This window comes from Arachis stenosperma, chromosome 4 (genome assembly GCF_014773155.1).
Source record: "Arachis stenosperma cultivar V10309 chromosome 4, arast.V10309.gnm1.PFL2, whole genome shotgun sequence".
In the NCBI taxonomy this organism is placed as follows: domain Eukaryota; kingdom Viridiplantae; phylum Streptophyta; class Magnoliopsida; order Fabales; family Fabaceae; genus Arachis; species Arachis stenosperma.
In genome coordinates, this window is record NC_080380.1 from 67,957,692 (window position 1) to 67,983,013 (window position 25,322).

The following is a 25,322-nucleotide window of genomic DNA, read 5'->3' on the forward strand; positions in this document are numbered from 1 at the left end:
CAGCTGATGACAAGTCATCATATACCCATTTTTCAAGCTAAATTCACTTGTTTCACTAGTCTTTATGCACTTTCTTGCATCCTAAGTAAGTAATTTGGAATGAAAATGTATGACTTCTTTAAATCAAATAACTACCATTTAATTGATGCTAAATCATGAGGTTTGAGCTAAAATTAATTGATTTTTAATGATTTATAAACCTTATGAATTGGGAGATACTTTGATTGGTTGCTTTCATTTCTTGTAGGTGAAGAAAAGAAGAAAAGAAGAAAAACGTGGCTTAAGAAGTGTGGCCAAGGGAAGAAAATGGTGTGGTGAAAGAAGGAGAAGTGTGGCGCAACATTGAAGGAGGAAGCAACACTGCTCTCCACAAGAGCACATTGCTCTCCAAGAGAGCAGCATAATGAACCAAGCTTCCAAAACATCACTGCCCTGTCCTCCATAAGAGCGGAGCACAATTCTATGCCAAGGACCAAAGGAAGAAAAAATTCTGCCCTGCCCTCCTCAAGAGCAATATCGGGCTCCATGCAAGAAAAATTCAAAGGAAATTGTCTCCTAGTGCTACCCATGGGTTTCGAACCCAAGACAGGAGGGGAAGGAAGTAGCGCTCAAAAACAAGGAAAACAAGCCAAAATTAAGCGCTACTTTGGTGCCAAGAAACCAAGGAAGAAATGCAACAATCTCCCTTCAACAAGATTTGAACCAGGACCCTTGGGAAACTTTGCTGCGCTGCCCACAAGGAGAGCAGAGCAGCGTTCCTTAGCATGGCACGGGCAGCAATTTTGGCACGGCCAGGAGCTTGCGCGCGCAGCATTGGACGCACGGGAGGCAAGCATGCACGCACATTGCCCTGTTCTCCGCAAGGGCAGGGCAGCATCACACGCAGCACTAGCATGCTCGAGGCCTCATGCACAATTTCCCTGCTCTGCCCTCCACAAGAGCAGAGCAGCCTCCTGGAGCCAATTTCTTCATGGGCTGAAAATTGGATTAAAAATCTAATTTAATTCATTTCTTCACCAAATCAAAAGCCCATCCAAATTCCAAAATCCAAGAATAGAAAGTGTATAAATAGGAGATAGTTTGATGTAATGAGGACCTTCTTTTGGATTTTTGAATTTTTACATCTTTAGACTTCATTTTCTGTGAGAGTTTTGAATTGAGATCTTAGAGAATTGGGAAGGATAATTGATCTCTCTTCTTCTTTGTTCTTGCTTGAGCACTTTTTACTTTTCTTGTTTGAGTCTTGAGTGTGAAGAATTGAGGAATTTCTGTCTCAATCTCCATTTAAGATCTCTTTAATTTTTCTACTGCATAATTGAGTTGAATTCAATTTTCTTTACTGCTTCAATCTTCAATTTCTCTTTACTTGCATTGTGAACTTGGATCTGGGAAGGCAATTGAGATCTAGACTTTGCTATCTAGTCTCTAGAGTCCTGAGATCCAATTTTCCTTTTAGTTCTTCTGTTGAACTACTGCTGCAATCAAATTTCCATTTCTGTTTGAGATCTAGACAATTTCAATTCATCTCTTGCTTTGATAATTGCTGCAAGTTAATTTCCCTTGCTTAAATTTTGAATTCCCAGTCCTCAAATCCCTTTTTCCATTCAAGCAATTTATATTTCTTGCACTTTAAGTTACTGCAATTTACATCTCTTGCACTTTAAGTTTCAGTCATTTAATTTCTTGTTCTTTAAGATTCAGCACCTTTACTTTCAGTTCTCTTTAATTTCTGCATTTCATCCCTCTCCCTTTACATTTTCTGCTATTTACTTACTGTTGGATACAAAATCACTCAACCAATACTTGATTCACTTGACTAAATCAACCACTGAACTAAAATTGCTCAATCCTTCAATCCCTGTGGGATCGACCTCACTCCCGTGAGTTTTATTACTTGATGCGACCTGGTACACTTGCCAGTGAGTTTTATGTTGGATCGTTTTCCACACATCAAGTTTTTGGCGCCGTTGCCGGGGATTGAAATAGATTGACAATGATTAAGTGAAGTGGAGATCTAGATCAAGCACTTTTTCTTTTCTGTTTCTTTAATTCTTAATTAACCCATTAACTGTTTGAATTTTTGCTTAAGCTAACTAAAACTTCATTCTAGCAATAGATTGAAGTTTCATTGGTTTTCTGGTTCTGTGTGTTTCTTGTTGTGTATTTGTATGTCAGGTACAGGGAGAGCTTCTCCTATTTTCTCTGAAACTGACCAAAGAACTCTTCGAAGATTAAGAAGAGCTGAAAGAGGGAAGAACATTGTTGGAGAGGAAGAATCTGAGGAGGAATTCCAAGAGATGGAAGGAGATCCATCAAATCTCAATCAGCCAGAAGGAGGGGCCAACAATAACCCACAACAGAGGAGAGTAATGGCCTCCTATACATTTGCAAATGCTCGACATTGTGGGAGTAGCATTCTTATCCCTATTGTCAATGCAAACAACTTTGAACTAAAGCCACAACTCATCACATTGGTCCAAAACAACTGCTCTTTTGGAGGAGGGCCATTGGAGGACCCGAATCAACATCTATCCACTTTCTTGAGGATCTGTGACATAGTTAAAAGCAATGGAATGCACCCTGACATATACAAGCTGCTGTTGTTCCCATTCTCTCTCAGGGACAAAGCCACTCAATGGCTAGAAACATTTCCAAAGGAGAGCATCAACACTTGGGATGATTTGGTGAGCAAGTTTCTTGCCAAATTTTATCCCCCTCAAAGGATCATAAGATTGAAGACTGAGGTGCAGACATTCACTCAAATGGATGCTGAAAATCTATATGAGGCATGGGAAAGATATAAGGCTTTGCTGAGGAAATGTCCACCAGAGATGTTCACTGAGTGGGACAAGCTGCAGAACTTCTATGAAGGACTTACTCTGAAGGCTCAAGAGGCACTTGATCACTCAGCTGGAGGATCATTGCAATTGATGAAAACTGTAGAGGAAGCTCAGAACCTCATTGATATGGTGGCCAACAACCAATATTTCTTTGCTCACCAAAGGCAACACCAACCATCACAGAGGAAGGGAGTGCTAGAATTGGAAGGAGTGGATACAATTTTGGCTCAACACAAAGTGATGCAGCAGCAGATTCAGCAATAATTTGAGCAAATGGCCAAGAGAATTGATAGCCTTCAGGTTGCATCAGTGAGTGCCACAAGCCAACCATCAACTCCTTAGGGGCAGAATGAAGAGAACCAAGAAGAACAGCAACAAGAGAAAGTGCACTATATGCACAACCAAAATTCTGGATCAAATGAAGTGTATGGTGACACCTACAATCCATCTTGGAAGAACCATCCAAACCTTAGGTGGGGAGATAACCACAACCAAAACCAACAACCATGGCAAAGGAACTCAGCTCAAAACACTCCAAGAAACAACCAAAATCACAACCAACAGCCAACTAACCAAAATTCTTACAGAAAACCACAAAATAATTACCCCAACTCCAACCATTATCCATCCAATAACTAACCAACTAACTAAAACACTTACCATCATGCATCAACATCCCAAAACCAACCAATCTCACAAGACTCTCAGAGGATTACTAATCTAGAGATGCTCATGGAGAAGATGATGAAGAACCAAGAATTGACAACAAAGAACCAAGAAGCTTCCATGAAGAGCCTAGAAAGGCAGATTGGACAAATCTCCAAGTAGATTTCTATTGAGAGACCTTCAAGCTTACTACCAAGTGATACCATTCCTAATCCAAAAGAAGAGTGCAAAGCTGTGCAACTAAGGAGTGGAAAGACATTGGTGGATGGCAACCAAGGGGCAACCTAGAAACTTACGGAAAGAGACAAAAAACCAACAGGGAAAGATGAAGCTAACAACAAGGACATAACAAGTAAGAATGTCCCAGAAAGGCTCACAGAAGAGAACAACTAACCACAGAATTTAAAGAAGGGAAAGCAGATCATGGAAGAACCAAATCCAAAATAGCAGCAAGTGGAGAAGAGTCGTACATCTCCACTACCTTATCCACAGAGATTCCAAAAAGAAGCAAAGGATCAACATTTCCACAAATTCCTTGAGACTTTCAAGAAGCTAGAGATCAACATACCCTTGGCTGAGGCATTGGAGCAAATGCCTCTATATGCCAAGTTCCTAAAGGAGCTCATCAACAAGAAAAGAAGTTGGCTGGAGAAGGAGACTGTGCTGCTCACTGAGGAATGTAGCGCTGTGCTCCAAAAAGGAATCCCACCAAAGCTTAAAGATCCAGGGAGTTTTGTAGTATCATGCACCATAGGCAAACTAACCTTGGAAAAAGCTCTCTGTGATCTTGGAGCTAGTATCAACTTAATGCCCCTGTCCATGATGAGGAAGCATGCTATAGAAGAACTCAAACCCACTAGGATGTCACTAGTCATGGCCGACAGATCAATCAAGACACCTAATGGAATTGTGGAAAATCTGTTAGTGAAGGTTGGGGAGTTTATCTTCCCTGCAGATTTTGTGATCTTGGACACCGAAGAGGAAGGAAACAATTCAATCATCTTGGGAAGACCATTTCTAGCAACTGCAAGAGCCATTATAGATGTGGAAAAAGGAGAAATGATCTTCAGAGTACACAATGAGCAAATGATCATAAATGTTTTCAAGTCAATGCAACACCCTCCTGAGCAAGAGGATTACCTGAGAGTGGATATGATAGAGAGCCTGGTGGAAGAAATGTTAGACACTAATCATCATGAGCAAGAAGAGGAAAATAATCAAAAGACAGTAGAGGAACAAGCAGCTGAGATCTCTATTGACAAGGAGGTGAAACCAAGCAAGAAGGAAGAAGTGCAAAAATAAGAACTGAAGCCATTACCCACCCATCTCAAATATCCATTCCTTGGCCCATCAGAGAGTTTCCCAGTGATCATTAATTCATCCCTGACAAAGGAAGAAGAAGGAGAACTTCTTGATGTACTCAGAGCTCACAAGGATGCTTTAGGATGGACCATTGATGACCTGAAAGGCATCAACCCTACAGTGTGTATGCACAAAATCCTCTTGGAGGATAATTCCAAAGTAGTGGTTCAACCTCAGAGAAGGTTAAATCCCACAATGAAGGAAGTTATCCAGAAGGAAGTAATGAGGTTGTGGAATGCAGGGATAATATATCCTATCTCTGATAGCTCATGGATAAGCCCAGTTCAAGTGGTACCAAACAAGGGTGGGATGACAGTCATTGTTAATGAGAAAAATGAACTCATTCCCACAAGAACTGTGACAGGATGGAGGATGTGTATTGACTATAAGAGGCTGAATGATGTCACACGCAAAGATCATTTCCCACTTCCTTTCATTGACCAGATGCTTGAAAGATTGACTGGCCATGCTTACTATTGCTTCCTGGACGGCTATTCTGGGTATAATCAGATAGTGGTAGATCCAAAGGACCAAGAAAAGACTTCATTCACATGTCCATTTGGAGTTTTTGCCTATAGAAGAATGCCATTTGGGCTATGCAATGCCCCAGCCACCTTTCAAAGGTGTATGCTCTCCATTTTTTCAGATATGGTCGAAAAGCTTTTAGAGGTTTTCATGGATGACTTTTCTGTTTTTGGTGACAATTTCAATACTTGCCTGAAACATCTAACTCTTGTCTTGAAACAGTGCCAAGAAACTAATTTGGTTTTGAACTGGGAGAAGTGCCATTTCATGGTGCCTGAGGGGATTGTTCTTGGTCACAAAGTTTCATGAAAAGGGATAGAGGTTGACAAGGCAAAGGTGGAGATTATAGAGAAGCTCCCTCCACCAACTAATGTGAAATATGTTAGAAGTTTCTTAGGGCATGCAGGATTTTATAGAAGGTTTATCAAGGATTTTTCTAAAATAGCCAAACCTTTGAGTAATCTGTTAATGATTGATAATCCTTTTATTTTTGATGAAAACTGCCAGCATGCCTTTGAAACTTTAAAAAACAAACTCACAACAGCACCAATCATCACACCCCCGGATTGGGAACTACCTTTTGAACTCATGTGTGATGCAAGTGATATTGCAATTGGTGCTGTACTTGGACAAAAGAAGGGAAACTTGCATCATGTCATATATTATGCAAGTAAGGTGTTGAATGAGGCTAAAAAAAATTACACCACAACAGAGAAGGAATTGTTAGCTGTAGTCTATGCATTTGATAAGTTTAGATCATACTTGATAGGATCCAAAATTGTGGTTTATACTGACCATGCTGCCCTTAAGTATTTGAAGTTTTTTCATTACAAATGTAAGAAAATTCGCTGTCAAAGCAGGATGCTAAACCAAGACTTATCAGGTGGATACTACTCCTACAGGAGTTTGACATTAAGGTAAGGGATAGGAAGGGCACTGAAAACCGAGTTGCTGATCATTTGTCGAGGTTACCACAAGAAACAATTCAAGAAGCCTCACAACCTGTGAATGAAAGCTTCCCAGATGAACACCTATTGTAGATCCAACAAGCACCTTGGTTTGCTAACATAGCAAACTACAAAGTGGGGAGGAAGATACCTCAAGAATTCTCTAAGCAACAAGTGAAGAAGCTAATCAATGAAGCAAGGAAGTTCTTGTAGGATGAACCTTTTCTGTTCAAGAGATATTCTGATGGAGTGATTAGGAGATGTGTCCCTGAGAGTGAAATAAGAGATATATTGTGGAATTGCCATGGCTCAGCTTATGGTGGACATTTTGGTCCAGAAAGAACAGCTGCAAAGAGGTTTCTATTGGCCAACTATTTTCAAAGATGCCAGAGAGTTTGTTCACCAATGTAATGAATGCCAGAGAGCAGGAGGATTGACAAGAAGGAATGAGATGCCGCAGAATTTCATTTTGGAATTAGAATTATTTGATCTATAGGGCATTGATTTCATGGGACCCTTTCCCCCTTCCTATTCTTTCAGATATATCTTGGTAGCAGTGGAGTATGTCTCAAAGTGGGTGGAAGCCATAGCCACAACTACCTGTGATGCGCAAATTGTCCTTCAATTCCTCAAGAAGCACGTTTTCACTAGATATGGAGTGCCCAAGGGTCTTATTAGTGATAGTGGTGGTCATTTTTGTAACAAACAAATGGAGAAACTTCTCCATAAGTATGGAGTTATTCATAAAGTAGCCACACCATACCACCCTCAGACTAATGGGCAGGCTGAATTAGCAAACAGAGAATTGAAGAAAATCCTAGAGAAGACAGTAGGAAGCACAAGAAAGGATTGGGCTAGGAAGTTGGAAGATGCACTCTAGGCATACAGGACAGCTTTCAAAACTCGTATTGGGAAGTCCCCCTTTCAGCTATTATATGGCAAATCTTGTCACCTTCCTGTAGGGCTTGAACACAAAGCTTTTTGGGCCACTAAACTCCTAAACCTTGACTCTGAAGTAGCAGGGAAGAAAAGATTGTTGTAGCTAAATGAGCTAGATGAATTTAGGTTAGAAGCCTATGAAAATGCCAAGATATACAAGGAAAGAGCCAAGAGGTGGCATGACAGGAAGATCTTAAAGAAAGAATTCAAACTGGGGCAACAAGTACTCTTGTACAACTCACGACTCAAGATGTTCCCTGGAAAGCTTAAATCTAAGTGGACTGGTCCATATTTGGTAACTAAGGTTTTTCCTTATGGAAGCATTGAATTGTTAGACGAAGCAACAAAGAATCAATTCACAGCAAATGGTCACAGAGCAAAGCTGTACTTAGGAGGACAATGGGACAAGGAAAAAGAGGTCCAGAGCCTACTGCCTTCTTGAAGCAAAAAAATGGAGGATGTCAAGCTATTGACAATAAAGAAGCGCTTGTTAGGAGGCAACCCAACCTGAGGTAGTTTTCTTTTCATAAGTTTTTTTTAATAAAAATGTTGAATAATTGGTATGCATTGCAAGGAGCTAAGTTTGGTGTTGCCCACCAAAACAATTTAAGGGAGAATGAAGGATTCTAAGTTTGGTGTTCCACCAAAATCTCATTTAAAAGAACATTCTCACTTCCTGCATACTGCTAGCTCCAAGCAATCAGACAAATTATTCAACTATTTAACTGCTTTTTAGCTTTAATTCCATAACCTTTAGCAAGGACACAAGGTTTCACATATGGTTAACTTGTTGCATCAGAGGCAGTGGCAAGCAATTAAATTTGGTGTTCCCACACCAAAATAAATCCAAGAGCCACACTCAATTTATGCATACTAACCATGCACTTAAGGGCTTGAGAAACAAGCAACCTTTGAGAACTATGCAGGACATTAGTCAACCATTGAAGATATTGTGCATCTTAACTCAAGGAGAACACAACAGAAGGAAGAATCAAAGGGCTGCAACTTCAAAGGTTGTATCTAAACTTAATCCTTGCTGCTGTGAATTGTTTTGAATCTGGGAACCATTATATATCCTTGTTGCAAGTGAAGTTGTTTGATTAAGTATGCTTATCTGCATAATGCTTGTCATTCATCACTTAGCTAAATTTTGTTTTGTTTCCCATATGCTTAAATAAAAGAGAATTGTTTGAATTAGAAAGTAAATATCCAATGTTGCATAAGTTAGAATGGAAGTTAATGGTGGTATATGTGTCTGATTAAATGCATAACTCATGAAATAATTGCTGCATAGTGTCATTTTCATTGAAGTGTGAGCTAGCTTGCTGTCATGAAGGTTCCTATCAGTAAAGAAAAAAAAATCCCTTGAGTACAAAATAAAACAGAAAGAAAAGGAAGTAGAAAAAGCCAATGTGGCAAGAAAAACAAAGAATAAAGGCTGGACACCAATAGCTTGGACCCTAGGACACATGCCTGTGGTGTTCTTGTACTAGGATATGCTTGGACAAGTAAATTCTGAGGGGTATTTCAAAACCCGGCCACTTAGATCAATTGATTTGGGATGGCCAATTGAAAGTCCACAATAAAGAGCAACCTAGATACAGAACATTTAGTTATCCAAAGAGATACTGGGCATCAATGATCCTAGGAGGAAATAGTGAGCTATGTGTCTATGGTGGAAAAATGTTGAGTAAAAATAAAGCAAAAGGCTACTGCAACATTTGACACCAAGCCTTCAAAGAAGAATAAGCTTGTTAAGTAAAAAAAAAGGAAAGAAAAGTTAGCAAAGGAGCAAGTAAAAAGTAGACCTTATAACAACAAGCTTAGTAAGCCTTTGAGGAAAAGTGTATATTATGTAACAGTAAACAATAACTGAGTTATCATTATCTGCATAAAAACTCCATGAATCAAGTTCTTCTATTTGCCTAATAAGGATATGTTGCTCTTCATGTTCATTTCATTTCCTCTTAGTTTTGATGCTTGCTTGGGGACAAGCAAGATTTAAGTTTGGTGTTGTGATGACAAGTCATCATATACCCATTTTTCAAGCTAAATTCACTTGTTTCACTAGTCTTTATGCACTTTCTTGCATCCTAAGTAAGTAATTTGGAATGAAAATGTTTGACTTCTTTAAATCAAACAACTACCATTTAATTGATGCTAAATCATTAGGTTTGAGCTAAAATTAATTGATTTTTAATGATTTATAAACCTTATGAATTGGGAGATACTTTGATTGGTTGCTTTGATTTCTTGTAGGCGAAGAAAAGAAGAAAAGAAGAAAAACTGGGCTTAAGAAGTGTGGCCAAGGGAAGAAAATGGTGTGGTGAAAGAAGGAGAAGTGTGGCACAACATTGAAGGAGGAAGCAACACTGCTCTCCACAAGAGCACACTGCTCTCCAAGAGAGCAGCATAATGAACCAAGCTTCCAAAACATCACTGCCCTGCCCTCCATAAGAGCGGAGCACAATTCTATGCCAAGGACCAAAGGAAGAAAAAATTCTGCCCTGCCCTCCTCAAGAGCAATATCGGGCTCCATGCAAGAAAAATTCAAAGGAAATTGTCTCCTAGTGCTACCCATGGGTTTCGAACCCAAGACAAGAGGGGAAGGAAGTAGCACTCAAAAACAAGGAAAACAAGCCAAAATTTGGCTTGCTTTCAACCTTCAAGGATCGAACACAGCACCTTGGGGAAGCAAGGAATTAGGCGCTACTTTGGTGCCAAGAAACCAAGGAAGAAATGCAACAATCTCCCTTCATCAAGATTCGAACCAGGGACCCTTGGGAAACTTTGCTGCGCTGCCCACAAGGAGAGCAGAGCAGCGTTCCTTAGCATGGCACGGGCAGCAATTTTGGCACGGCTAGGAGCTTGGGCGCGCACACAAGCACGCACGGCCAGGAGCGTGCGTGCACAGCATTGGACGCACGGGAGGCAAACATGCACGCACATTGCCCTGCTCTCCGCAAGGGCAGGGCAGCATCACACGCAGCACAAGCATGCACGAGGCCTCATGCACAATTTCCCTGCTCTGCCCTCCACAAGAGCAGAGCAGCCTCCTGGAGCCAATTTCTTCATGGGCTGAAAATTGGATTAAAAATCCAATTTATTTCATTTCTTCACCAAATCAAAAGCCCATCCAAATTCCAAAATCCAAGAATAGAAAGTGTATAAATAGGAGATAGTTTGATGTAATGAGGACCTTCTTTTGGATTTTTGAATTTTTACATCTTTAGACTTCATTTTCTGTGAGAGTTTTGAATTGAGATCTTAGAGAATCGGGAAGGAGAATTGATCTCTCTTCTTCCTTGTTCTTGCTTGAGCACTTTTTACTTTTCTTGTTTGAGTCTTGAGTGTGAAGAATTGAGGAACTTCTATCTCAATCTCCATTTAAGATCTCTTTGATTTTCCTACTGCATAATTGAGTTGAATTCAATTTCCTTTACTGCTTCAATCTTCAATTTCTCTTTAATTGCGTTGTGAACTTGGATCTGGGAAGGCAATTGAGATCTAGACTTTGCTATCTAGTCTCTGGAGTCCTGAGATCCAATTTTACTTTTGGTTCTTCTGTTGAACCACTGCTGCAATCAAATTTCCATTTCTGTTTGAGATCTAGACAATTTCAATTCATCTCTTGCTTTGATAATTGCTGCAAGTTAATTTCCTTTACTTAAATTCTGAATTCCCAGTCCTCAAATCCCTTTTTCCATTCAAGCAATTTATATTTCTTGCACTTTAAGTTACTGCAATTTACATTTCTTGCACTTTAAGTTTTAGTCATTTAATTTCTTGTTCTTTAAGATTCAGCACCTTTACTTTCAGTTCTCTTTAATTTCTGCAATTCATCCCTCTCCCTTTACATTTTCTGCTATTTACTTACTGTTGGATACAAAATCACTCAACCAATACTTGATTCGCTTGACTAAATCAACCACTGAACTAAAATTGCTCAATCCTTCAATCCCTGTGGGATCGACCTCACTCCCGTGAGTTTTATTACTTGATGCGACCCGGTACACTTGCCGGTGAGTTTTGTGTTGGATCGTTTTCCACACATCAGCAGCATTCCTGAGATCCAGAAAGTCTAAACCTTGTCTGTAGTATTTCGAGTAGGATCTGGGACGGGATGACTGTGACGAGCTTCAAACTCACAACTATTGGGCACAGTGACAGTGTAAAAGGATAGAGAGATCCTTTTCCGACACAAGTGGGAACCGATAGATGATTAGCCATGCGGTAGCTGTGCCTGGTATTTTTCATCTGAGATGAGAAATCCGACAGTTGATTAGCCGTACAAAAACCGTAGCCGGACCATTTTCACTGAGAGGATCATACAGCTTGGCATGGAAGGGAGGACACATGATTGGATGAAGACAATAGGAAAGTAGAGGTTCAGATGCAATAAGGCATCTCCAAACGCTTATCCGAAATTCCCATCAATGAATTACATAAGTATCTCTATGTTATTTTCCGTTTTATTTACCTTTTAATTACCAATACCTCATAACCATTTGAATCTGCCTGACTGAGATTTAGAAGATGACCATAGCTTGCTTAAAGCCGTCAATCTCCGTGGAATCGACCCTTACTCACGTAAGGTATTACTTGGACGACCCAGTGCACTTGCTGGTTAGTTGTGCGGAGTTGTGAAAAGTGTGATCACAATTTCGTGCACCAAGTTTTTGGCGCCGTTGCAGGGGATTATTCGAGTTTGGACAACTGACAGTTCATCTTGTTCCTTAGATTGGGTAATCTTCTTTCTTGTTTGAGTCTAGCATCAAATTTTAAGTTTGGTGTCAGCTACATTTTTTTTAGTTTCTTAAAATTTTTGAAAATTCATGCATTGTGTTCTTCTTTGATCTTCAAGTTGTTCTTGATGATTTTCCTTATTTGATCTTTAAATTTTTTTGTTTTGTGTCTTTTCATGTTTTTCTTGTGCATTTTTGAATCCATAGTGTCTAAACATTCAAAATTTATAAGTTTGGTGTTTGCATGTCTTTCTTTTCTTAAAAATTTTTCAAAAATATGTTCTTGATGTTCATCTTGACATTCATAGTGTTCTAGATGTTCATCTTGACATTCAAAGACATTCAAAGTGTTCTTGCATGCATTATCGGTTTGATCTTAAATTCATATGTTTTAAGTCATTTTGAGTTTTTCTCTCTTCTCATTAAAAAATTCAAAAAAATGAAAAATATATATCTTTTCAAGTAAATAATACAGAGAAATAAAGATTCAGAACATAAAGCAGAAGAATCACAGAGAAAAAGAGCTCACTGGCAATAAAACGCCAGTAAAGAGGCCCTTTGGGCGTTAAATGCCAGAATGGCTACCATTCTGGGCGTTTAACGCCAGTAAAGCTATCATTCTGGGCGTTAAACGCCAGAATGGGCAGCATTCTAGGCGTTTAACGCCAGAAATGGCAACATTCTGGGCGTTCAAAAAAATACCCAGTAAAGGATTACCATTCTGGGCGTTTAACGCCAGTAAAGCTATCATTTTGGGCGTTAAACGCCAGAATGGGCAGCATTCTAGGCGTTTAACGCCAGAAATGGCAACATTCTGGGCGTTTAGAAAAATACCCAGTAAAGGATTCCTGGCGGTTAACGCAGCCAGAGTATCTGGCTGGGCGTTAAACGCCCAAAGAGGTAGCCAAATGGGCGTTAAACGCCAGAATGGATAGCATTCTGGGCGTTTAACGCTAGGATGACACAAGGGAGGTAATTTCCTTTCCAATTCAAATTCTTTCAAATTTTCATTGTTTTAATTCATAATTTTAAAATCTTATCATTTTCATATCACATTTTCAAAAAAAATCCTTGCTAAAAATTAATGTTTTGATTCAAAAATTTCAAGTTTGTTACTTTCTTGTTAAGAAAGGATCAATCTTTGAATTCCAGAATCATATCTTTTAGTTTCTTGTTAGTCAAGTCATCAATTTTAAAAATCAAATCTTTTTAATTTCTTTTTTCAATCATATCTTGTTTTAAAAACTTAATTTCATAATCTTTTTCTAACTTCTTCTCTTTTCAAAATTATTTTCAAATCTTTTTCAACTAATTACTATTTCTTATCTTTTTCAAAACCACCTAACCACTTTTCCACTTCCAATTTTCAAAAATCACTAACCACTTTTTCAAAAGTCTTTTTAATTAACTAATTATTTTAGTTTTAATTTTCGAATACTCTCTCTCTCATCTCTTTCTATTTTATTTGCTAACACTTATCTTCTACTTATAATTGGAACCCTCTCTCTCCCTCTGTGTTCGAAATCTTCTCATTCTCTCTCTACCTCATTCGCCTATTTTTCTTTTCTTTTGACACATCAAGGAATCTCTATACTGTGATATAGAGGATTCTACTACTCCCTTTATTCTCTTCTTTTTCATATGAGCAGAAATAGGGATAAAAACATTCTTGTTGAAGCTGACCCTGAACCTGAAAGGACTCTTAAGAAGAAGCTAAGAGAAGCTAAAGCACAACACTCTGGAGAGGACCTTACAGAATATTTTGAAAAAGAAGCAAACATGGTAGCCGAACCCAACAACAATGCTAGAGATGCAAGGAATATGCTTGGTGACTATGCTGCACCAACTTCCAACTTCTATGGAAGAAGCATCTCAATTACTGCCATTGGAGCAAACAACTTTGAGCTTAAGCCTCAATTAGTTTCTCTAATGCAGCAGAATTGTAAGTTTCATGGACTTTCATCGGAAGATCCTCATCAGTTCTTAGCTGAATTCTTGCAGATCTGTGATATTGTTAAGACCAATGGGGTTGATCCTGAGGTCTACAGACTTATGCTTTTCCCCTTTGCTGTGAGAGACAGAGCTAGAACATGGTTGGACTCACAACCTAGAAAAAGCCTGAACTCTTGGGATAGTTGGTCAACGCTTTCTTGACCAAATTTTTTTCACCTCAAATGCTGAGCAAGCTTAGAGTGGACGTCCAAACCTTCAAACAGAAGGAAGGTGAATCCCTCTATGAAGCTTGGGAAAGATACAAGCAATTAACTAAAAGGTGTCCTTCTGATATGCTTCCCGAATGGAACATCATATGTATATTCTATGATGGTCTATTTGAATTGTCCAAGATGTCATTGGACCATTCTGCTGGTGGATCTCTTCATCTAAAAACACCTGCAGAAGCCTAGGAACTCATTGAGATGGTTACAAATAACCAGTTCATGTACACTTCTGAAAGAAATCCTGTGAATAATGGGATAACTCAGAAGAAGGGAGTTCTTGAGATTGATACTCTGAATGCCATATTGGCTCAGAACAAAATATTGACTCAGCAAGTCAATATGATTTCTCGGAATTTGACTGGATTGCAAGCTGCATTCGGCAGTGGTAAAGAAGCCTCCTCTGAAGGAGAAGCTTATGACCCTGAGAATCCTACAATGGAAGAGGTGAATTATATGGGAGAATCTTATCGAAACACCTATAATCCTTCATGGAGGAATCATCCAAATCTCATGGAAGGATCAACAGAAGCCTCAACAAGGCTTCAACAACAATAATAGTGGGAGAAATAGGTTTTGCAATAGCAAGCCTTTTCCATCATCTTCTCAGCAACAGATAGAGAATTTTGAGCAGAGCCTCTCTGGCTTAGCAAACATATTCTCTGATCTATCTAAAACCACTCTCAGTTTCATGAATGAAACAAGGTCCTCCATCAGAAATTTGGAGGCACAAGTTGGTCAGATAAGTAAAAGAGTTACTGAAACTCCTCCTAGTACTCTCCCAAGCAATATAGAAGAGAATCCCAAAAGAGAGTGCAAGGCCATAACTATAACCATAATGGCCGAACATGGAGAGAGTGAAAAGGCAGTGATTCCTAGTAAGGAATACCTCAAGGGACATCCACTGACCAATAAAGAGTTCCCTATTGAGGAACCAAAAGAATCTGAGGCTCATACAGAGACCATAGAGATTCCACTGAACTTACTATTGTCATTCATGAGCTCTAATGAGTATTCTTCCTCTAAAGAGGATGAAGACACTGTTGAAGAGCAAGTTGTTTATTATCTAAGAGCAATCATGAAGCTAAATGCCAAGTTATTCGGTAATGAGACATGTGAGGATGAACCTCTATTGCTCATCAATGAACTGAATACCTGGATTCAGCAGACATTACATCAGAAGAAACCGGATTACGGAAAGTTCTTAATACCTTGCACCATAGGCACCATGACCTTTGAGAAGGCTCTGTGTGACCTGGGGTCAGGTATCAAACTCATGCCACTCTCTGTAATGGAGAAACTAGGGATCTTTAAGGTACAAGCTGCAAGAATCTCACTAGATATGGCAAACAAATCAATGAAACAGGCTTATTGACTTGTAGAGGATGTCTTAGTGAAGGTTGAAGGCCTTTACATCCCTGCTGACTTCATAATCCTAGACACTAGGAAGGATGAGGATGAATCCATCATCCTTGGAAGACCCTTCCTAGACACAGCAAGGGCTGTAATTGATGTAGACAGAGGAGAGTTAGTCCTTCAATTGAATGAGGACTACCTTGTGTTTAAGACGCAAGGATCTTCTTCTATAAACATGGAGAAGAAGCATGAAAAGCTTCTCTCAATGCAGAGTCAGACAGAGCCCCCACATTCAAACTCTAGGTTTGGTGTTGGGAGGCCACAATCATGCTCTGAGTGTCTATGAAGCTCTATAAGAGCTCACTGTCAAGCTATTGACATTAAAGAAGTGCTTATTGGGAGGCAACCCAATCTTATTTATCTATATTAATCACTTTCTCATTTTTATTTTCAAGTGTTAGTCTATGTTTTTTTTAGGTTGATGATCATGTGAAGTCACAAAAACAGCTGCATAATTAAAGCGGAATAAAAAATAGCATAAAAAATAGCACACCCTAGAAGACGAGCTTACTGGCATTTAAACGCCAGTAATGATAGCAAAATGGGAATTTAACGCCCAGTCTGGCAGCATTCTGGGTGTTAAACGCCATAAATGGCAGCCAGACTGGCGTTTAATGCCAGAAAAGGGTGTCTGGTGTCTGGATGGTGTTAAACGATAGTAAGGGTAGCAGAATGGGCATTTAACGCCCAGTCTGGCAGCATTCTGGGCATTAAACGCCAGAATTGGTAGCCAGACTGGCGTTTAACGCCAGAAAAGGGCATCAGCCTGGCGTTTAACGCCAGAAATGGCACACAGTGGGCGTTTAAATGCAGAAAGGTGCAGGGATGCGAAATCCTTAATACCTCAAGATCTGTGGACCCCACAAGATCCCTACCTACCCCAATTAACTCTCTCCCTTCTTCACACCCTTCCATAACACTCTTCCCCAAACACCATTCACCTATCAAATCCTACCCTCATACCCATAATCTCTCCACAACTCACATCCATCCAATATTTCCCAAAATAGACCCCACCTACCTCACCATTCAAATCCAAACCATTCCCCTTCAAAACCCACCCCTTCTCACACGGACTCCCTCTCACCCTTACCCTATAAATACCCCTCCTCACTCCTTTATTTTCACACATCATAACCACCTAAATCCCTCCTTGGCCGAACCACTCACCGTCCTCTATCTCCTCATTTCTTTCTTCTTTTGCTCGAGGACGAGCAAACCTCTTAAGTTTGGTGTGGGAAAAAACGTTGCTTTTTGTTTTTCCATAACCATTAATGGCACTAATGAGCGGATATTTTATACGCTTTTTGGGGGTATTTTCATATAGTTTTTAGTAGGATCTAGATACTTTTTAGTATATTTTTATTAGTTTTTATGCAAAAATCACATTTCTGGACATTGCTATGAGTTTGTGTGTTTTTCTGTGATTTCAAGTATTTTCTGGCTGAAATTGAGGGACCTGAGCAAAAATCTGATTTAGAGCCTGAAAAAGGACTGTAGATGTTGTTGAATTCTGACCTCCCTACACTTGAAATGAAATTTTTGGAGCTACAAGAGTCCAAATAACGCGTTCTCAATTGCGTTGGAAGTAGACGTCCAGGGCTTTCCAACAATACATAATAGTCCATACTTTGCCCAAGTTTAGACAATGCAAACTGGCGTTTAACGCCAGCCTTCTGCCCTATTCTGGCATTACAAGCTAGAGTCAAATGCCAGAAACAGGTTACAACTTGGCGTTTAACTCCAGGAATAGCCTATGCACGTGAAAGCTTTAATGTTCAGCACCAGCACACACCAAGTGGGCCCCGAAAGTGGATTTTTACACTATCTATCTTAGTTTACTCATTTTCTGTAAACCTAGGTTACTGGTTGAGTATAAAAACTACTTTTAGAGATTTATTTTGTACCTCATGACATTTTACATCTGAATTTGTATTTCCGACGGCATGAGTCTCTAAACTCCATGGTTAGGGGTGAGGAGCTCTGCTGTGTCTCGATGGATTAATACAATTACTTCTGTTTTCTATTCAATCACGCTTGATTCTATTCTAAGATATTCACTCGCACTTAAACATGATGAATGTGATGATCCGTGACACTCATCACCATTCTCAACTTATGAACGTGTGCCTGACAACCACTTTCGTTCTACCTTAGATTGAGTGTTTATCTCTTGGGTTCCTGGTTCATGAGTTTGACTGCCTCTCCTGACAACAGAGCGTTCAATCCGTGAGTCCAGAGTCCTCGTGGTATAAGCTAGAATCAATTGGCAGTCTTCTTGAGATCCGGAAAGTCTAAACCTTGTCTGTGGTATTCCGAGTAGGATCTGGGATGGGATGACTGTGAAGAGCTTTAAACTCACAAATGTTGGGCGTAGTGACAGACGCAAAAGGATCACTGGATCCTATTCCAACAAAAGTGAGAACCGACAGATAATTAGCCATGTACATGGACTATTTTCATTGAGAGGGTGGATGGTAGCCATTGACAACGGTGATCCACCAACATACAGCTTGCCATGGAAGAAGCCTTGCATGCGTGAAGAAGAAGACAGTAGGAAAGCAGAGATTCAGAAGACAGAGCATCTCCAAAACTCCAACCCATTCTCCATTACTGCATAACAAGTAATTATTTCATGTTCTTTTATTTTTCGCAATTAAAACTAAGAACCCTTATTGATATCCTGACTAAGAACAATAAGATAACCATAGCTTGCTTCAAGCCGGCAATCTCCGTAGGATCGACCCTTACTCACGTATGGTATTACTTCGACGACCCAGTGCACTTGCTGGTTAGTTGTACGAGTTGTGAAAAGTGTGGTTTAAAATTTCGTGCACCAAGTTTTTGGCGCCGTTGCCAGGGATTGTTCGAGTTTGAACAACTGACGGTTTATTTTGTTACTTAAATTAAGAAAAATTTGTCTTTTTGGTTTAGAGTCTTTTACTTTTTTTTTTCAAAAAAAATTAATATAATAATTAAAACTTTTTTAAAAAAAAAATAATTTTTCTCTGTTCAATCCTTGCATTTGTTGAATGTGTCTATGTTCTTGGGAATAGTTGCTCCTTTGAGTCTTCCTTTCTAAAATCTTTTTAAAAATAATTTTTCATTGATTAAATCTTGTGCCAAATTTTAAGTTTGGTGTTCTCTTGTTAATTTTTCTTTAGTTTTCGAAAATTTTATTTTGGTTTTCTAAAAATTTTTAGTTTCGTGTGCTTTCTTTTTTTTCTTGTTGTTCTTGTGAGTCTTCAAAGTGTTCTTGAGTCTTCTTTGTGTTTTGATCTTAAAATTTTTAAGTTTGGTGTGCCTTGGTGTTTTCCATCGAAAATTTTCGAAAACAAGGAGCATTGGATCTAAAAATTTTAAGTCTTATGTCTTTTGTGTGTTTTTCTCTTTCATGATAAAATTCAAAAATAAAAAATATCTTTTCCTTTAATTTCTCATAATTTTCGAATTCATTAGGTTGATTTGGTCAAAATTTTTTAAAATCAGATCTTTTTCAAAAACTCCTAACCACTTTCTCTCTCGTCATTCTTTTTCAAAAATCCTCATAAAATATTTTCAAATTATTTTATTTTATTTTATTTTATTATTTTAATATCCATTTTCTTATTCTTATTATTTCGAAAAAAATTTAATAAATAAATATAATAAAATAAATAAAATAAATCCACATCATCTCCCTTTCTCCATCATGGCCCTAAGTGGAAATAAATAGTCCAGAAGGACTCTGGGGTCATATGCTAACCCCACTACTGCTTCATATGGGAGTAGTATCTATATACCCTCCATCGGAGTCAGTAGTTTTGAGTTGAATCCCCATCTCATTATCATGGTGCAGCAAAACTGCCAGTATTCTAGTCTTCCACAGGAAGAACCTACTGAGTTTCTAGCACAGTTCTTACAAATTGCTGACACAGTACATGATAAAGAAGTAGATCAGGATGTCTATAGATTATTACTGTTTCCATTTGCTGTAAAAGACCAAGCTAAGAGGTGGTTAAATAACCAACCTAAAGCTAGCATAAGAACATGGAAACAGTTGTCAAACAAATTCCTGAATCAATATTTCCTTCCTAAGAGGACGACAAAGCTAAGGCTGGACATGCAAGACTTTAAACAAGTGGATAATGAATCCCTTTACAATGTCTAGGAGAGGTACAGAGAGATGCTAAGGAAATGCCCCTCTGAAATGTTTTCAGAATGGGTGCAGTTAGACATCTTCTACAACGGGCTTACAGTAAAAGCTCAAATATCTCTAGACCACTCAGCTGGTGGATCTATACACATGAGAAAAACAATTAAAGAGGCTCAAGAGCTCATTGATACAGTTGCTAGAAATCAGCATCTGTACTTAAGTAGTGAGTCCTCCATAAAAGAAGAGGCTAAGGTAGTATCCACTGAACTTAGTCCTCCAGAACAAGTTGCTGAAATCAATCAGCAATTATGTTATCTAACAGAACAGTTGGCAGAAGTTAAGGAGATGTTACAAGACACTAAGGATGCTAATAGGAACATGGAAGCACAACTTGACCAGACAAGACAGCAGTTATCAAAACAGATAACAGAAGAGTGCCAAGCAGTTCAATTAAGAAGTGGAAAAATATTGAATACCTCAACTCAAAGCAGCAGAAAGCCAAGAAAAGAACAAATAATAGAGAATGAACAAAGTGCTACTCAAAATCCCTCTAAGGACAGTAAGAGCTCAGAGAGGAATGATTCTGGCGTTCAAACACCAGAAAATGGTGAAAAACTGGCGTTAAACGCCATGTGGACGCCCAGTTATGGCGTTCAAATGCCAGAAAAGGGAGAAAATTGGCGTTAAATGCCCAACCCATGTTTAGTTCTAGCGTTCAAATACCAGAAAAGGGAAGAAATCTGGCGTTAAACGCCAATCCAGCCTCCAATCCTGGCGTTCAAACGCCTATGAGGGATCAGGCACTTGCAAGTGCTGATAATAACTCCCTCAAAAAGGCTTCTCAACCTACCTCTATAGAAAATAAACCTGCAGTAACAAAGGTTGAAGAATACAAAGCCAAAACACCTTATCCTCAGAAACTCCGCCAAGCGGAATAGGATAAACAATTTGCCCGCTTTGCAGACTATCTTAGGACTCTTGAAATCAAGATTCTGTTTGCAGAGGCACTTTAGCAAATACCCTCTTATGCTAAGTTCATGAAAGAGATCTTAAGTCATAAGAAGGATTGGAGAGAAACTGAAAAAGTTTTTCTCACTGAAGAATGCAGTGCAATCATTTTAAAGAGCTTACCAGAGAAGCTTAAGGATCCTGGAAGCTTTATGATACCATGCACATTAGAGGGTACCTGTACCAAGACAGCTCTATGTGATCTTGGGGCAACTATCAACCTAATCCCTGCATCCACTATCAGAAAGCTTGGCTTGACTGAAGAGGTCAAACCAACCAGGATATGTCTTCAACTTGCTGATGCCTCCATTAAATACCCATTAGGTGTGATTGAAGACATGATTGTCACAGTTGGGCCATTCGCCTTTCCCACTGACTTTGTAGTGCTGGAAATAGAGGAGCACAATAGTGCAACTCTCATTCTAGGAAGACCTTTCCTAGCAACTGGACGAACTTTTATTGATGTCCAAAAAGGGAAAGTAACCCTGAGAGTCAATGAGGATGATTTTAGGCTGAATGCTATTGAAGCAACGAAGCACCCAGACACATCAAAAGACTGCATGCGTGTTGATATTATTGACTCCCTGGTACAGGAGATCAGTATGGCTGAGAGTCTCGAATCAGAGCTAGAAGATATCTTTAAAGATGTTCAGCCTGATCTGGAAGAACCATAGGAAATAAAAGAACCTTTGAAAATTCATCAGGAAGAGGAGAAACTTCCTAAACCTGAGCTCAAACCACTACCACCATCCCTAAAATATGCATTTCTGGGAGAAGGTAAAACTTTTCCTATAATCATAAGCTCTGCCTTAGAGCCACAGGAAGAGAAAGCACTAATTCAGGTGCTAAGGACACACAAGACAGCTATTGGGTGGTCCATTAGTGATCTCAAGGGTATTAGCCTAGCCAGATGCATGCATAAGATCGTATTGGAGGATAATGCCAAACCAGTGGTTCAACCACAAAGGCGGCTGAATCTAGCCATGAAGGAGGTGGTGCAGAAAGAGGTCACTAAATTACTAGAGGCTGGGATTATTTATCCCATTTCTGATAGCCCCTGGGTGAGCCCTGTCTAAGTTATACCCAAAAAAGGGAGGCATGACAGTGGTTTATAATGAAAAAAATGAATTAGTTCCTACAAGAACAGTTACAGGGTGGCGTATGTGTATTGACTATAGAATACTCAATATAGCCCCCAGAAAGGATCATTTTCCTTTACCATTCATAAACCAAATGCTAGAAAGGCTAGCAGGTCATGACTATTACTGCTTTCTGGATGGCTACTCAGGCTACAACCAAATTGTAGTAGATCCCCAAGATCAAGAGAAAACAGCATTCACATGTGCATCTGGAGTATATGCCTACATAAGGATGCCATTTGGTCTGTGTAATGTGGTAAAAGCATTCACATTTCAATTGTTTTTCCGCTTAAGGCTAGTAATGTGGTAAAATATAGAACAAATAGGATTAAAATTGGCTCAAAGTGGTTAACAAAGGTAATTAAATGGGTTGGCTTATTTGGGGTATGTGAGCTAAACAAACAATGGCCTCAATCATATGCATGCACATAACACATTAACATTGGATATATAGGATAAAACAAAATTCAGATTACAATCACAGAGAAGTAAACACATGAGAAAAAATGTTTATGGTTAAATAGTGTTCTTTTAGCTCAAAAATCCTATTCCAAATTCAACTTCAAACAAATTTAACATAAATGTTTTGATTTAAATTAGTGAAATTTTTGAAAAATATATGGTCTTAAGAGAAACTTATTGTATTTTCAATCAGGTAGAACATGCATGCAGATAACCTACTAATTTGTGATCTATCATATTCTCAAGAAGAAGAAATTGGTGTTAGGGGGAAAAGAATTACCTCCGGAAGTCAGGTACTGACCGACCTCCCCACACTTAAGGCTTTGCACCATCCTCGGTGCCTTCTGTCAGGAACAAGGGTGGGCTGGTGGCAGTATCTCCACAGTCAGGACCGTCATGGCTCCCTGTGTTGGTGAAAGAAGTGGAGTCCGTAGTGCCTGGGTCCTCGTCAAGTATGTGGTTGCCTGTGAGTAGCTCCTTGAGGTATTTGAATCGGCGGTGGTTACGGCGCTCTCGGAGCTTTGCTTTCTGGTCTTGTTGGTCCAACCTCTTCAGTATTTGATGCAGCAGCTGACTAGTAGATGGTGGAATGTCTGCAGCATCGTCTGTGGACTGGCTGATAGTGGCAAGTGGTGGCCTGAGATATCTCCCGTTAGGGACATACTGATCATCCCGTGGAAGTATGGCTTTGGTGTCCCCAGCTCTGTAGGATACTCCGGCTGCTGAGACAAGATCAGAGACCAAGGCGGGGAAAGGAAGGTTGCCCGCAATTTGCACGTGTCCCATAGCATTCCTGATGTGACTTGGTAGACTGAGAGGCTGGTCTGTGAGGATGCACCATAGTAGAACGGCCATGTCTGCGGTGAAGGAGGACTCATGAGTGCTCGGGAAGACGTAATGGGACATAATCTGTGCCCATCCGTGAGCCTCTAAGGTGAGTGCAGAAGCCGATATTCCTTTAGGACGGGAACGATGGTATCCAAAAATCCATTTGCTGCCAGGTTGTGCGATAACTCTGAGAACAGCGTCCCAGTCAAATTTGTACGCCTGGCGCTTGAGTGCGGCTTCTTGAAATGTGTCCAATCCTTCTGGAGAAGGGGAAGATCGAAGGCTCGCTGAATGGCCTCTTCTGTAACGGGGATTTGCTTCTGACGGACATAAAAAGAATGCAAGGTCGGCAGGTGGAAGTTGGAGTAGAACTCAACTACCCAAGAAAGATTAACCTGTCGGGGCTGTCTCTGTAGGAATCCCCAATGTCTTTGTGCAATTTGCGGCTCAACAAATTCAGCAATACGAGGCGGAAGGATAAGAAGGTGTTCATTGTTGTAATTTCGAGTTGCCAGAATGGGGAACATCTGCTCACAGTAGCGATTGGAAAATCGTGCAGTGTCCTTTGCTGGGAAGGCTCTCTCCTTTTCATCAATCTTTATAATCCTTTTAATTCTTTTTGTTGAGGGCTTGACTGCAGTTGAAGAAGGCTCTGCAACTAATGCTCTTTTTGTTCCTTTCCTTGCTGTGAATTTAGGGGTAGCTTTCTCCTTGCCTTTCTTGGTGGCCATCCTGAAAGGGAACGAGGAAAGACATGAATAATGCAAGGGTTATAGCAAGAAAAAGAATGGGAAAAGTGGTAATCAATGCACAGGAATGGATAATGATGTGAACACATGGTCATGACTACATGTGACAAATCAACAATGGAAATAAAGTAAGTGCAAGTGATGACAGTTAAATGTATGGTGTTTATTGGCATGCCGGCAAGGGCATGAGTAGCATAGATCAAGCATTCAATGTCCAAGTTAGATTACCAAGTCATTCAATCAAACAAGATGCTTGTAATAACAATTATATTTAATAAATAAAATATAAGAAGGATTTTGTGAAAAGCAAGCATTTATGGTAGTAGATTTAAAATGAATCTAAAAAGAAGTAGTGCAAAATGCCATATGGGCGTTTTCACAAACACATAGCATGCATGTTAAATAAGAAATGGAAAATATTAATTTGAACATACAAGTAACCCGATAAAAAATAATATATAATTGTTAAACAAGTCCTAAACAATCTATAAGCAACATATAAAAATAATAACCCTAATAAATTTCCAACACCAATAGGAGGAAGAGGAAAGAAAAAAGAAACATAGATAGAGAAAGTAGAAGAGAAGGAAAAAAGAAAACATGAAACTAAAAAAGAAGAATGAAAAGGTAGGAAGGGGAGAAGAGAAGAAAAACCTTGATAATGGTGGTAGGAAAGAGGGGGTAGAAGAGAAAAAGAAGGGAGGGAGAAGGAAGGGGGGAAATAAAATAGGAATGGGAAGAGAAAAGAAAAGATAATCTGGCATATTTGAATGAGTTGGCGGCACAACCGATGCAAACGCGTGGGGCACGCGGTCGCATGGAAAGCCCTTAAATGAAATGACGCGGACGCGTCGGTCACGCGAACGCGTGACATGATTTGTGCTAGTGGCGCAAGGGCAGCTTCGTTCTCGCACAACTCTCTGTTTAAATTATGTTTTGCCAAAATTTAGGGTGATGCGATCGCGTGGTTGACGCGATCGCGTGGTTGACACGATCGCGTGGATGGCCAGATGGAGAAAATGGCGCGGACGCGTGGGGCACGCGTTCGCGTGGCAAGGCTCGTGCGACTAGCACAAGTGCAGCCCAGCTCCAGCTCAACTTTCGGCCATACACCCTTTTTTACATCGATTTATAGGGCACGCGTTCGCGTGGGTGACGCGGACGCGTGGGAGGCCTATTTTCCACATGACGCGGACGCGTCAGTGGCACGGCCGCGTGGATCAATTTGTGCCAAGGCACGCTTCCAGCCACACTTTTACGTGACTCTCTGTTTCTTTTCTTCTCGTATCCAAGGCACTATGACGCGGACGCGTCATCGACGCTGTCGCGTCGTGTGCTCTCTTTT

At 39.8% G+C, this 25,322-nt stretch overlaps 1 protein-coding gene and 1 non-coding gene across 3 annotated transcripts in view; both read right to left on the reverse strand.

The window, feature by feature from the left end:
- Nucleotides 1-23,953, reverse strand: part of LOC130973756 (uncharacterized) — a 35,629-nt gene extending 11,676 nt beyond the window's left edge. The window contains exons 1-2 of one of the 2 annotated variants that reach the window (XM_057898408.1): nt 22,681-23,953; nt 8,509-8,619 (exon numbers count right to left, since the gene is read on the reverse strand). In XM_057898408.1, the coding sequence (XP_057754391.1) occupies nt 22,716-23,306 (591 nt within the window). In that variant the 5' untranslated portion in view covers nt 23,307-23,953 and the 3' untranslated portion in view covers nt 8,509-8,619; nt 22,681-22,715. Of the gene's footprint in view, nt 1-8,508; nt 8,620-22,680 lie in introns of those variants that run through there. The other variant, XM_057898407.1, reaches the window with a different exon arrangement.
- Nucleotides 14,208-14,315, reverse strand: LOC130978317 (small nucleolar RNA R71). The gene has a single exon (XR_009085967.1). It is a non-coding gene; the product is annotated as a small nucleolar RNA R71 (small nucleolar RNA).
- Nucleotides 23,954-25,322: the final 1,369 nt, after the last annotated feature.